Source organism: Diabrotica undecimpunctata, chromosome 7 (genome assembly GCF_040954645.1).
Source record: "Diabrotica undecimpunctata isolate CICGRU chromosome 7, icDiaUnde3, whole genome shotgun sequence".
Classification (NCBI taxonomy): domain Eukaryota; kingdom Metazoa; phylum Arthropoda; class Insecta; order Coleoptera; family Chrysomelidae; genus Diabrotica; species Diabrotica undecimpunctata.
In genome coordinates this window covers 155,769,474-155,784,828 of record NC_092809.1, presented here as the reverse complement: position 1 = coordinate 155,784,828, position 15,355 = coordinate 155,769,474, and the positions used below count along the sequence as shown (strand labels likewise).

Below are 15,355 nucleotides of genomic sequence, written 5' to 3'. Positions count from 1 at the left end.
TAAGTTCGTTACAGTAAATTCAAGCTGCATCGTTCGAATCGTCTTCTTTAGAAGAAGATTCACAATCGTCTTCAGAACTGTTTTTAGTTTAAACACGAACTTGCCTTCTCACTTTTCTTGCGTCTTGTTTTCTTTTTTTTTGCTTCTTTTTCTGCAATTTTTTGTTTTATATCATTAATTTCTGACATTGAATTTAAATATCCTGTTTTACTCCGTTTTCTACCCCTTTTCTGAGTTACTTCAGATACTTCAGCTAAAGGAGGAGGACAAATATCTTTGACCGAGATGTTTAGGACTGACGATGATTTCTAATCAGTTATTTTTGATAAACCGTCAATCGAAGAAACATTTTGGTTCCGATAGTGAGTTTTCGTCAGAACATCCTGGTAGTGGGTTTTGTTCATAATTTTCTCTATCTGTTGTTACAGACAGCAAAAATTGCCAATTCTCAAAGACATCTGGATTGAACGGTTCTATTCCTGTCTTTTTAAATGCATTTATTGCATTTGATGGAAGAGCACTTTTTAAATGTGCTCTATTAAATATACTGGCTACTTTAAATTGGGTAACTGTTTTACGTGGATTCTGTCGCAGCCATAATTGAATTTCTTGGCCGTAGTAAGTTTGAAGTGGTCTAAAAAATCTTAAGTCTAAGGGTTGAACGTGATGAGAGCAGTGAGCAGGAAAACAAAACATAATAGTACCGTTTTCTTTTGCAAATTGGAGAGCTTTAAAACTTTTATGAGTACCATGACCATCGAGTAACAACAAAACTTGGTTGGTTTTAAAAGCCTTTAAATACCTTAAAAAATGTTGCAGCCAGAGACAGAAAATGTCGGAAGTCATCCATCTTTTTTCTTGAGCGAAGGCTACACTTCCAGTAGGTGCATTGATCATAAGTTCGTCTTTCTTCCTCTATCGAGAAAAAATCAAAACAAGAGGAACATATGTTTCAATTGCATTCATTACACGTACGACCATAACATGTAGACCGCGCTCTGCACTACTTAAAGCACCAACTTGTTTGCTACCTTTACCAGCATAAATCTTTTGTGATTTCTTTTGCACGGTGGTGCTAATGCTGTAAAATAGGCACATATATTTGGTTTAATAAAAGCTTAAGCTCTTGCAAACTAAGTATTTTCTAGAGTTTGTATTGATATTCTAAGATTTCGCTTTAAAAAGCCTCTGGCCCATTTTCAGCCTGCCATCTTAGTTTTCTTATTAAAACTGTGGCTAATATTGTTTCTTTTAGCTACTTCGCATACAAGTTTTTGTAAATCTTAACTGGTCAGGCCAGAAAAAGACCTTCCATGGTGATAATATGGTCAGCAATTTCCTTTTTAAGAGCAGTAAAAAATATTGGTCTTCTTCCTCCAAAATTACCTTTGCTACTTCCTTGTTGCTTATTAAAGCGCCTTTTTAAAGTCGTTTTTGGAACGTTAAATGTTTTTGCTGCCAGCTTAAACCCCAAAGTTTTTTCTTGTATGCTTTTTAAAGCTTGCTGCATATTACTCTCATTCCACTGTTGCCCTTTATGTGGATCTATCCCTTATTTCCTTTTTCCTATGATGGACCTCTAGTCCGTCATAGGTAAAGACAAAGGGGTCTATCATAGGCAAATAGACAAGACAGTAAATTTAATTCTGTTATCAAAAAATAGTATTTGACAAAGAAAGTGTAGTTATTTTATACAAAATAAAAGAAACACTTAGCTTAACGTATGTTATCAGTAAAATATTACTTACCAAAAAATTTTATTAGATCAGCAACGCCAAATTTTAATTTTATTTCACAAATTTACTGTTATAACCGCCACGACTCTGAAACTTTTTGCAAATACTAAACTACAAATTTCACACAATCGCCGGCAACTGCATGTAACCGTCTCATATTTGAAATTATTACAGCAGGAGTCCATCATAGGCAGGGGTCCAATATAGGCACACTTCCCCCAGTACGTTTACTCTATCTTTTCTCATGCATTAAAATATTCACGAATTACTTTTTATACTAGGTCTTTTTTTTTACTCAGAGAAACTAGTATTGCAAAATTAAGCCGCTTGTCCATAGAAATCACAAGAAGTTAAACAAGGATCATATCGTTGATACCTTGTTTACTGTAAATTATGACGTTTATAATTTTACTTGACAGTGACATTAGCTGATTTGTCGTGTCGATTGATTTATTTAAATTTTTTTGGTTTTTCAAATTATTTACCTTGTACTCGTAGTCTTTGAAGGGACTGCAAGAGGTCAAAAAAAATGCAAGCAGGAGATTTGGATGGAAGAATGAATGAATTAAAGCAAATGCAAAATAAATACAGGAATAAGGTAAGAAGATCTAAGATCTAAGATCTAGAGAAAAAGATGAAGTATCTTGCTTCAGAATCGCGAAAGGCATGTCTGGGGACAGAGCTTTAAGATTGTGTATACCTAATTGAAGGGAAAAAATAGACACCCAGCAAACTGCCTGAGGAGGAGAATAATACGGGAACCATTTCCTCATGTAAAGGATAAGCGTAAAAGGGTTAAAGGTTTTATATAGGTTAAATCTCTCACTAAGTTGGAACTTGGCAAAAACTTGGATGGATGAAGATCTCAAAGGTACCTGCATAGATAGAGTCATGCCGGAGACAGTAAATCTCGCCTTACTAAGATACCCGTAGGTTTTCCTAAAATTGCTAAATAAACTGCTTCAACAACAGCAGTTTCCACCTCAGTAGAAAAACGCTAAGGTTGTCTTTATCGCGAAAAATAAAGGGGATGAGGAATAAGTTCGCTTTCAGCCAATTTGCCATTTTAGTTCGGTAGCTAAATTGTACGCTCAGTTTGTGAAAGGCCGCCTTGACCAAGAACTGTAAGAAAAGCATGGAAAAGCAGAAAAGCATACCAAAAAGTACATCATAGATGTGGTCACATAAGTGAACTCTTTAGTCACGCAGGATACAAAGAGATGGGTGACTCTTATCCTGCTTGACGTCAAGAATGCCTTTATTACGGCATCATTGGAAAAAATTATATTTAAACTGAAATAATTAGGCCTTAGTGAGTATTTTGTCATGTTTAACAGATACTTTACTGACAGGTCTATAAGGGAAAAAGATACCAGCATGAGGTTGTAGCAAAGTTTTTCACAGAAAGGTCCTGTACGACGCAGTGCTGAGGCTATGAATGCCAAGGGGATGCACTCTTGTAGCTTATGTCGATAATCTCGCACTGGTTGCGAATGCGAGTCAGAAAACATACATAACTAATACGGCTAACACATACCTGCTTCATATTAGTAGGCAAATTACAGAGAACGATCTACAGCTAGCATATTAGAGAACTGAGGTACTAGTTCTTATAGGTAGCCAAGATAAATCATCTCTTTGCTTTATAGTTCAAGGGGTGAAGATTGCACCGGTTAAATCAGTTAAGTATCTCGGAGTGTGGCTGTCAGAGGATTGAAATTTTGAGTAAACTTCCAAAAGATGGTAAGAAGTTAACCGAGTTGTCCAGTCAGTGATGACCTACGGTGCTAAATACTACGAAATACCCCAAGCTGACAGAGACTTTGCAAAAACGAACGCTCCCTCAGAGTATCTAGCGCCATCAGAATGACCTCAAATAAGGCTTTGTATGTCATTAGAGCGGTGATATGGAAATATAGAACAGAAAGAGAGGAAAAGAATGATAGAGAAGTGGCAGAGGGAATGGGAGAATGTTAGCGGAAAGGCAAAAAGCTTATTCTTGATGTAAGGCTGGGTTGGGAATGTGAGTTCAGGAAACTAAACTAGTTTCTGACGCAGTTTCTAACCGGATATAGTATATTTGGCACCAAAATTATGAGTTATATTGCTCTTTTTGTACACTTTTATGAAAATATGCAAAATTTGACATTTTTCATTTTTTATGCATAATATGCAATATATCGTCGGCTTAAGATGCAAATGGCCTAACTCCACTTTTAGCTCAAATTAACATTTTAGGTTGGTTGGGTTCATAAAAATTAACCGCGTCGACTTAAATACGCCTAACAACCGAAATGTCAAAAATGCCGCGACAAAATACCAGTCGAAACTCGCCTATCTCCGGCTTGATTTTCAACAATACGCAGTTGGCCTAACTCCCAGTGTGTAATGGTAATAACAGGTGAAACGTTGTTGTTCTTAATTTTATGTGCATAAAACAATATCTGAGGTAAGTATCAATAATTTTTTAATGCTTTAATTACCTTTGACGTTCAAATTATCTAGAGAATATAAATTTAGTATTTAATTTTTGTGCGTTCTTGGGTAAATCTGATGTTAAAATATCGTGTTGGAGTAAGGCAATTTTCATTTTATCTTTACTTAGTTTGGATAGGAGATAGGCCATTATAGTTTCGATGATAAACCACATAGGTACCTACCTTTAATATTTTTTTCCCTATAATAACATTCTGAATTTTTGCTTAGCTAGGTACATAAAAGTATACTTTCTAATTAACGCTGTATATTTCAGAATGAATCCGCAATCCCGTGCGATGAAAATCCGTTTATTGGCTAAGCAAAACATCCAGGAAAAGCCCAACAGACAAAGCGATGCCGAAAGTGATGTAACAAGAGATTTGTTAACATTTTGTGATACTTTTGATCAAGATAAGGATTTATCTACACTCTTAACTGATAATACTAATCTAGCAAGCTCCTCAGCATCTAATTACCACTTATTAGCTGACGACAATTTAATTACTGATGATGATTTACTCACCCTAGCTGAAGAAAAAGTTGCTAACCTGAATTTTATCTCCTCAAATTTTCCTGCAGATGAAATCAACATTGAACCAGAAGATCGTCAGAATTTCGTTCCAGAATCAATTTATGGTGAAGAAGTGCCAACCTCCATTTTGGAAGAAGAAGTTATTGAAGCTTCTTCTAGTCGTTCAGATAAATCTTATGAACCCAGTGAAAATGAAACAAGTTCAAGTGAAAATGAAAATGAAGTACTAGAAGAGCTACAAAATAACACTCCAATGCAAACCCCTTCACGGACACGCAGAAAGAGACGTCATGTAGATCAAAAGGAATGGAAGAAAAATAAAAATAAGATTTTGAGACAAGAAGGAAAGGAATATTTTGGAAAACAAAAGCAGGAAAAGAAAAATGGTATTATGATATTAAAAAAAAGCAAAAGCTATAGGACCGAGATGCAAATGCAGTGGTAAATCAGTTATGAATAATGGGAAATCAGTAATGAAGTGCAATGAGATAACAGAAGATCAAAGAACAGAAATTTTTACAAGATTTTGGAATTTTTTGTGGAACGAAAAACAATTGTTTCTAAGGACGCTGGTTGAAAAGAAAAGTACTTCAAGAGCTAGGGATCGAAAAAAAGAGAACGAGTCAAGAAGGGAATTTTCCTATATATATTTTCTTCAAACAACATCCAAGATAAGAGTGTGCAAAACAATGTTTTGCAATACTCTTTCAGTTGCACCAAGAACTGTTGCACATTGGTTGATTGAAAAAAATAAATCACAAAACACTGCAAATGATTTGGTGGATGATGACCTTAATGATACGCGTGATAATAATTCCTCCCAAATAGTTATTCCTAGAAAAGCGAAAATCGACAAACAAAAAGAAAATTTGTGCAATTTCTTTACAGTTCTTCCAAAACTAGAGTCACATTATTGTCGAAAGAGCACAAAGAAATTATACCTTGAAAGATCTTGGCAAACAAAAATGGAATTATACCGTTTTTATAAGAATGACTGGTGTACAAAAAACGATTCACAACCGCTATCTATTGCAGCATTGAATAACAGTTTCGACGATTTTAATTTAGCACTTTTTTTACCTAAAAAGGACGAATGTGATACGTGTGTGGGTTAGAAGACTGGTAATACTGACGAAGCTACCTATCAAGAACATCAGAAGAAAAAGAAGGAGGCACGAAAGGAAAAAGAGGTTGACAAAACAAAAGAAGATGTAAAAGTTTTTTCAATGGATTTGCAATCAGTTCTACTGAGTCCAAAATCTAATGTCAGCGCTCTATATTATAAAATAAAATTAATAGTCCATAATTTTACAATTATGGACATTAAATCCTTGGATGGATATTGTTTCCTCTGGCATGAGGGTCATGCTGGACTAACTGCCAACACATTTGCTACCATCATTTACAAGTTTTTAGAGACTAATATTATACCCCAAAAAAACTCTACTAGTAAAGTCATTTTCTACAGTGATGGTTGCACTGGACAAAACAGAAATGCAATTCTTGCCAATGCACTTTTCAACTTTGCACAAAAGCATGGGATTACAATTGAGCAAAAATTTTTAGAAAAAGGGCATACGCAAATGGAGTACAATTCAATGCGCTCCACAATCGAGCGAAAACTAAAAAACCGAGTCATAAATGTCCCAGCAGACTATGTCAATATTTGTCAAACTGCTCGTATAAATCCGAAACCCTACGTGGTGGAGTACTTGGATCATACATATTTCAAAAACTTTCAAGAAGTTCAATACATTAGTTCCATCCTTCCTGGTAGATCGTCAGGTGATCCTACTGTAACAAATATTAGAGCACTTCAGTATAATGAACACGGAATTCTCTTTAAAATCAGGCATACAGAAGAATGGATGCCTTTGCCTTACAGAATCACGAAAAAAGATAAAAAAATCTGGAATTTAGAAGAGTTGCCGTTAATGTATCCGACTCCAATACCAATTAAATCGGAAAAATTTCAACACTTAATGGACCTTAAATCGTCAATTCCTAAGGACTTTAATTTTTTTTATGATAACTTACCACATTTGTAAAATGCCTCTTTCTTTTTGTCTTTTGTCTTGTGTTGCCGTCTTTAAATTTTTTTTATACTTAAGTTGCACAATTAATTAGATTATTGCCTATCTCCTGATGCCAACCCATGCTCAGGGAACGCATATTACCTAACTCCCAATTTTTCAAGAATAAAGCCTATTTTTGACAAGAGCAAGTATTTTCTATGTTGTAGCATTAAACAAAATAAAATATTTTGGAAACTTACCTTGTTTTATTATATTTTCTAATTCTGACAAGTTTTTGCATCTCCTGAATAATTAAAATTTTTGGAGTTAGGCCATTTGCATCTTAAGCCGACGATATGTAATTTGCTGCCTAAGTCTAATTATAACTCATTATAATTTTTATTTATTTATTTATGTTGTATAATACAACAAAAGAGATAGCATATTACTTCTATTTAAGCTTTTTGATAATGGCAATTAAAAGTTTATGGTATATGGCTTACTTTTGGCAACGTTCGTTGTTATAAATATTCGTTGAGTAAGCATCAAAATGATTAATTACAATATACAAAATTTCTGATGCTTTTCTGTTAAAGATATATTTTAAATTAGTATAATAAATATAATTTTTACGCTTAAAATATTTTCAGGGTTCGACGGGTCAGACGAGTTAATTTCGAGCCATATTGACCAAGTTGCACTGCTACCATCAATTTATTGTCACGCTTCATTTAACGGACATCTTTTAAGGAAACGAAAGTAAAACAAATGGGATCCCATTTTTATTTCAGTGGCCTTTTGGTTTTGGCAGAGTAACTTGATTTCGTTTTAAGCGTTAAAAATAAAAACAAGTTCACTGGGTATTATCACAGAGATCTACTAAAAGTTTATTTCTTTTTTTAGTATATTTTTAGACACATTTTAGAAATACATCTACTAGTTTTGTTATATCTTTCACTTTATTTGATATTTATTTAAAATATTTAAACTTTCTATTTTTCGGTGTAATTTTGTCACAGTTTGGGAAGGTTTGAAAGAATATTTTAAAGTATGATTATCAAGGAGATTTTATTAGGAACTGTTTTTTGTTTTTCGCCAGAAATGAAAGAATATTTGATAAAAAATAACAGAAAAACCAGTTATTGTTTATTGATGGTACCTCCAAGAGCCCGTATAAATACATTTATGGAATCGCTTCTGATTCCTCAAAGTTTCATTCTGAGGTAACTCATGATTATGGAAGCAATTAGCGTGTTATGTACTTTTGCGTAGCTTTAACCGACATAATTGCAGTAGAATATTTGGGGACGCTGCTCATGCCATTTGGAAAATACCGCCTTTCCTTGTCATTTATTTATCTTCCTTAGTCCACTCCAAACCTCTCTTTTAATGTACCTAACTTTTCATATTTCCCCACTTCTTTCTAGGATTATAAACTTCAAGTCTGACCCCCATGCCTAATGTTCTCCAGACTTCTCTTTGACACAACTAAATTCAGATTAGATTAATATACTTCCCCCTCTTAAACCATTCACAATCATACATCTTCACCTTCATATCCACATATCCAGATAATTTCATGATCCCTCTAAAGTCTAGCCACACATCTGAGTCTCAGCTTATCAATCATAACTCTTTAGTAACATAGCATTTAAATCAACCAATCTATCTGCCTACCTCCTACATCAATCCATATATAATTACACACACCATTCAATATTTCACTCGATAAAAATACATATAATTCACAATATACAGTAATCCCCACATATCTGCTTAACTAGATCATCACCTGTTCATCTGTATAACACACTTTATTTTACTTATCCACATATACTTCCCTCAGGATATGGTTTCGGATCTTTGGAGATCTCAACCTCTTGTCAAGTCTTTGCTCTTCTTTCACCAATATTAAACCATGCTTAAGTTATAAGTTAAGTACTACATTAACAGTATATTACAAAATGTATTCTGTTTACACTTCATCTCAATAGCACTTTCAAATACATCATTTACATTTCACCCTTCAACAATAAAATTTAAAGAATCCAACTTCCTAAACACTGAATATTTACATCACAATATTGAACATCACTAGATATTTGTATAGTTGGTTGCCTATCACTACCCAAAAAATTTTACCAAACTTCAGTCCACCTACATTAATAAAAAAAATTTCAAATTTCTTAACGTAAATTTAGGATAAGTTCATAATTCAAACTATAACATTGATGGTTGCTACTGTTATTTTATTATAATTTTAACTTATTTAATTTTAAACATTGCTGGCTACTGTCATATTTCAACAAATACTTCAAGTTACATTAACTGCTTTGTTCCGACTTCCGTCCTTACATGTCATTATTGTTATTTCAATCAGTTGCTATCAACAAGTCCTCGTATACACTTTGTCTCAGGACGATCAACCTCCAGTATAGTCTTATGTTGCCATGTGATCAATTCCAATTGTGACTTAAACGTCATAACATATAAGATCAACTAATGTAACTTAAATTCAAATTAATAGCATTTAACGGATTTTCAACCAAGTATTTAGTGGCTCAAAACATGTACATCTAGTAAGTATTAACCACATTTTGTATTAATCTTGGTCAAAATTTTAAATTTCATGTTTTGTTTAATTGAAGTGGTTACATACTTTTAGAATACACTGATGATGGAATATTAATTTAGCAAACGTTGTGTGATGTAGCCCGATAGGGTATTTTAATTATATACCTTTTATAAAGGATTTTAAAATTTTTTTTAGTAATTACTTAATAAACGCAGTCTGCTGAAACAGCTGTAGTGATAATTATTTATAATAAAAAATTGTGGAAATGTTGAAATCAAAAGTTTTCAGTGTTTTATTGCTTGATCTAGCTACCCGCAGTTTATTTCTATTATTATTTTGTTAGTTTTTGTATCAACGTGCAAAAAAAAAATAAATGTTTATGTTTAATTCATAATAATAAAGTATATAGACTGTACACATTAATTTTCTTGTTTTAAATTCTTTCTAAATATTTAATTATTAAAATAACCTAATTACAACATAAAATATTTTACATAGTCACCACTGATCCAATATATGAGGACTCTAGAACTTAAGGGGTATAAGTGACAAAAAGCAAATTTTGAGTAAATGCCGTTCAAAGTTAAGCATTCACTGTAATTGCGATGATTTTTTAATGCTAGTTTTTCTTATCATAAGTTTATTGACTTTACTCATTTTGGAGCTATTTTTATGTTGCTAAGTAGCACTTACCTTTTACTTCTAAGAAATGCAACACAAAGGTAAAAAATGTAAAAAGGGCATAAAGTTTTTGTACAAATTTATTATTTACCATAACACTAATACATAATATACATAACTAACTTATAATTCATCGACATCAGAGTCATTGTTGACCATCATGTCGCAATTTATCAAAAACTTATGGCAAATAGGAGGTGCATAGTTGAGTAACTGTTGAAGATTTGAATATTTGAGTTTTTGCCAGCTCGAATGGATTTCATAGATAGCTATCTAAGCTCTTCTGTGATACCTCTAGCTGTTTTATTGTAAAACAGGCTTAAAGGTAAATACTGCATGGTATTTCACTTACGCTCTTCTTGAAGTATGGCGTCAGTGTTTATAAGTATAAAAAATCGTAATTTTCCATTGTACTATAAAGAATTTTCTACTTGTAGAAGTTATCGTCTCCATCCAATATTGAGGTACATAAAGGTTCTTTTTGGTTCTTTTTTTTGGTTCTTTTTTTTGAACTGTATTCATGACATGCCTGAGAAGACTTTTTTTGCTTTCAACTACATTTTGTAAAGGTTTGTTGGGGACATTAAGAGTTTTCATTATAAACTGTTCACATACTCTAAAACTTTCCAGATTATATAAACACATAACACCTAACTTACTGTTGCTAACTGCATTTAGTTTTTTTCTTTTTATAGGCTTAGCCTGTATGGATCGATTTAGAAAAGCTGTTTGGGAGATTCTAGTGTCCAATGCTCAATATTCTTAAAAAAATTAAAAGTCTTTATTCCAACAATGATGATTTTTAAGTTCTGGTAACTTTTTAGCTTAGTGATAATTGTGTTCTTTGTTTATGTAAGCTTCACCTGAATTTCTTGAAATTTTAGCACTGTTTTTTTCCACTTATTTGGCTTCTGAATCCTTTTCTTGCCAGTCTGCTTTGGTAGTGGAAATGCAGTAGCAGGTAAATCATCTATCACTGGCTTCGTATTCTGCAAAAAAAACAAAACGAACTCGTCTTAAAAACACTGTAGTTTATAATAACGCAAAACACAGCAGTTTATATTAAAGTATTAATTGGAGCTATACCACTACCCATCCAAAATGGTAAACTCAACTAACAGTCTGACACAGTGGAACAGGGGTACAAGTGCACTTATATTTTTTCTCTTCTAAGCCCTACTCATAGTTGGTTTGGAGGCTATGTAACTTGCTGCTAGAAAGCAGCACCTGTTACTTATCGACTTATCGCCTAGATATCTTTACCTTCAAGTAGAATGAAAGATTTCCTGTCCACGGATGCATTTTTTTCAATATTTACAAAAATGTCACTTATATCCCTTTATTCATATTCATCAATATTCATCCCACTACCAAGAAAGCCAAACCCACAACACTGCAATGAGTTCCGTCTGATAAGCCTTATGAGTTATGCAGTAAACGTCCTACTAAAAATCGTACATAATCGTATCTATAGAAAGTGCGAAACAATCATCGGAGACGATCAGTTTGGATTCAGAGCCGGCATGGGAACGAGAGAAGCCCTGTTCAGTTTACTAGTTCTCTCCCAAAAATGCTACGACCAACAGAAAGATATATTTATATGCTTTATAGACTTCGAAAAAGCATTTGATAGAGTAAGACATGACCTACTATTAGAACGTTTGCAAGAAGTCGGTTTAGATGGAAAAGACATCAATTTTTTAAAAAACTTGTACTGGAACCAAAACGCCAGAGTTAGGATCGAAGGTTCCAAGTCCGCAGAAGTAGAAATTAGCAGGGGAGTTAGACAAGGATGTGTTCTGTCGCCTCTGCTGTTTAATCTTTACTCCGAGTTTCTATTTAAAGAAGCATTGGAGGATTCCAAGGATGGAGTCAATGTGAATGGCGTAAATATCAACAGTATCAGATACGCCGATGATACAGTGTTAATTGCGGATTCCGACTAAGGTCTACAGTGACTCATCGATAAGACCAACTCGACCTGTGAGCAATTTGGTATGAAAATAAACATTAAAAAAACCAAAGTGATGTCAATCCAAAAAAACCAAAACGTACCCCAACCTTGCACAATAAATGGGCTCATTTTAGAACAGGTCAATAGATTAAGTACCTGGGATGTTGGATCGATAGCAGCCTAAATCCTGATCTAGAAATAAGATCGAGAATAGAACAGGCCAGAAAATCTTTCGAAAAAATAAAAAAACTGCTTTGTGATTCTCGAATAAAATTCGAAATTCGACTACGTTTATCAAAATGCTACGTCTGGTCGACTCTTCTATATGCAGTTGAAACGTGGACCCTTAAAACATCAACCGTAAATAAATTGGAGGCCTTTGAAATGTGGATCTACCGGAGAATACTCAAAATTTCATGGACATCGCATACCTCAAACGAAGAAGTGCTGCATAGAATAGGCAAGGAAAGAGAACTTTTTAACACAGTAAAAGTTAGAAAAACATCATACCTAGGCCACATACTGAGAAATAATAAGTACCAATATGCCCAACTTATAGTGAAAGGAAAAATCGAGGGAAAGAGAGGCCTAGGAAGAAAAAAACTATCGTGGCTCAGAAACATCCGACAATGGAAAGGGCTAAATTTTGAACAGCTAATAAGAACAGCTAAAGATAGAGAAGAGTTTAAAATTATAGTAGCCAACCTCCATTGAGGAGAGGGCACTTTAAGAAGAAGAAGATATCCCTTTACTTCTAGGTTCCCCATATGCACATTGAATGATTAACTAAATCACCATACCAGTTGAGGGTTAATATCGTTATACCAATATCATCATTAATAACATAATACTTCGGACCATCCAAGCTACCTTTGAAAATGCTAAAAACTGGTTCTGTTTTATCTAACTATGGCAATGTTTTTGTAATGTTAGCGTCAATGTAACTAACCTTTTGAGTTACATTAAAATATTCATTTGCTATATAATGTCACGGTGCTCTCTGACATCCAATATTTTTTAATTTACAATTTTGGCACGTCCTTTGTAGTGCCATCATAGCGTTTAATAAAAAAATATTAACGTGTACCTACGTTTTTACTGAAATGCGTAGTAGTCAAACTACGATCGGAATTTACCTCAACTTTGCTTGGTATTTACTCTAGTTTAATCACTGGAATGTGAAGGGACCCTCTCGTTAGAATCTGTTGTAAAAGTTATGCCATGTATGTGTATTTAGGATATAACCAAAAATACTACCGGTCACATCGGCTGTGAAAATATTTAACGTAAAACGCGAATTCTGCATGATCGTCTCCTAGATAAGTGAAGAGCTTGGACTGGATTAGTTATTTTAAATATATAGATATACCATTATAATTACAATTTCAAAATGTCCTGCAAAATCGTACAATTCAATCATAATGTCCATCATATTTATGTGTCAATAGTACTTCTATAATGAAATTCCCTTTAAACCACATTGTAATCAGTAATTTAAAAACTGGAGTAAAATGATTTTTGGTATAAAAAGAACGTGATTTAAATTAATACATAACTTATTAACAGTAACAGAATTATCCAAATATTTGAAGCAATAAATTGTATAATGTATTATATTAGCGATGTCATGAATTATTTAGGATTGCAATATAAAAATAATTAAATGATCATTTATCTGATCATTCAAAGATAATCATATTTAATATTTTGCATTAACGGTTTGCTACTCTTTAATCGTGCTTCAGTATCTATGGCTATTAGTTTAGAAAGGACTCCGGCACTTTTATTATATAAAACTGGCTGAAACTTTGCAGAGATGTAGCTATCGTTATGCTGATCAAAAGTTATTCGTGTGTCAATGCTCAGAAATCAATTGTTTCTAAGAGACACAGGTTCAAAATATTTGTTTTTAGTCCGTTTGAATAATGTATAGTAAAATATACAGAGTTTTAGTAATTATGTGAAATTAACTTTAACCCTTAACTGGTCCGGCGTCGTCTGACAGACGATTCCATATTTTTAATTATATTTTATTGGAAATTGGCACTGCCTACAGGCAAGTCCTTCTATATAATCCTTAAAGTATTGAAGCTTGACAAGTGGGTGTATTTGCGACAAGTTTCTCTCAGTTCCTAAAAAGTTATCGCAACAATTAGGTCGAGAGTAGTTCCTCAGACGACACCGGACTGTTGGTGTGACTTTTTTGTGATTCGTGCATTTTTAGAAATTATGGCCGGGCCATCAAAACGAGTGCCTTTCGACGATGACGATTATGAGACAACTCTTTTAAAGTGGTACAATAAGGAATGTGATAGTGACAGTGATGTAGACGATATTTCGGAAGACCATAACATTGAATCTGAACACGATACATGTTCGGAATTTTCTGATTCTGACGAGCCTGCAGATTGTAATGAATTAGCAGTAAGTGATAGTGACAAAACCTATGTTTATGGTGAAAATCGACACAGGTCGTGTACGTCAGAAGTTATCCCCTCATCTAGAACACGTAAACACAACATTGTCATAAAAGTGCCAATTCTAAAAACAAAGGCAAAAATGCTCGGCGAGGCTGCGATACCCTTGTCTGTTTGAAATATGTTGTTTAGTGATAACATTCTACAACATATTGAGCAGAATACAAACACAAAATTACAATCAATGCGTGAGAAATATTCTGCTAGTTCTATCCATCCTCTTAGAGAAATGGATGTTATTGAGTTAAGAGCATTTTTGGGACTTACACCGCCATTTTCAACTCCAGTCACGAAAATATGCACTACTTATATCTTCAATGCATAGTAGACGTTATAGTGATCCCTTTACTGAAAAACCAGAAATTATTTCTAATTATAATGAGAATAAGGGAGGTGTAGACTTCCCATATGAGAAATGCTCCAAAAGCACCTCAAGCCGTCGAACCCGAAGATGGCGCTTAACAATTTGTTTCCGCATATTGGACATTTTTATAGCAGATTCATATATTCTACATCAGTGTTACAAAAACAATCCAGTAGTAAAAAAAAGTGTTTTTGCTTTGGAGTTAGCTATGCAGTTGGTGCAAGATCACATGAAAAGACGAATGACAATGACGCATATTCCACGTCAATAACGTATTACAATTAGCCAGATACTTGGAGTTCAAGAAGAACAAGAGGACAATCAGACTGATATTCTTATTTTAGAAAAACGCAAGATTTGCAGTTTGTGTCCGAGTAGAAATCGCAGAATGACAAAATACCTGTGCTTTAGTTGCAAAAAGCCTGTTTGTTTGAGATGTACAAAACCACTATGTAAAAATTGCAAATAAAATTGGTAAAGTTTGACTGATGCTGAAAACAAACATTTTTGATCGATTTTTATTTTACCTAGTATTTTGTTTAG

The 15,355-nt window shown here is 33.6% G+C and overlaps 1 protein-coding gene across 1 annotated transcript; it reads right to left on the bottom strand.

Moving 5' to 3' along the window:
* Positions 1–333: 333 nt before the first annotated feature.
* On the bottom strand, positions 334–897 carry LOC140446696 (uncharacterized). Its single transcript, XM_072539293.1, has one exon. It carries the CDS (start codon positions 895–897, stop codon positions 334–336), a length of 564 nt encoding a protein of 187 aa, XP_072395394.1.
* Positions 898–15,355: the final 14,458 nt, after the last annotated feature.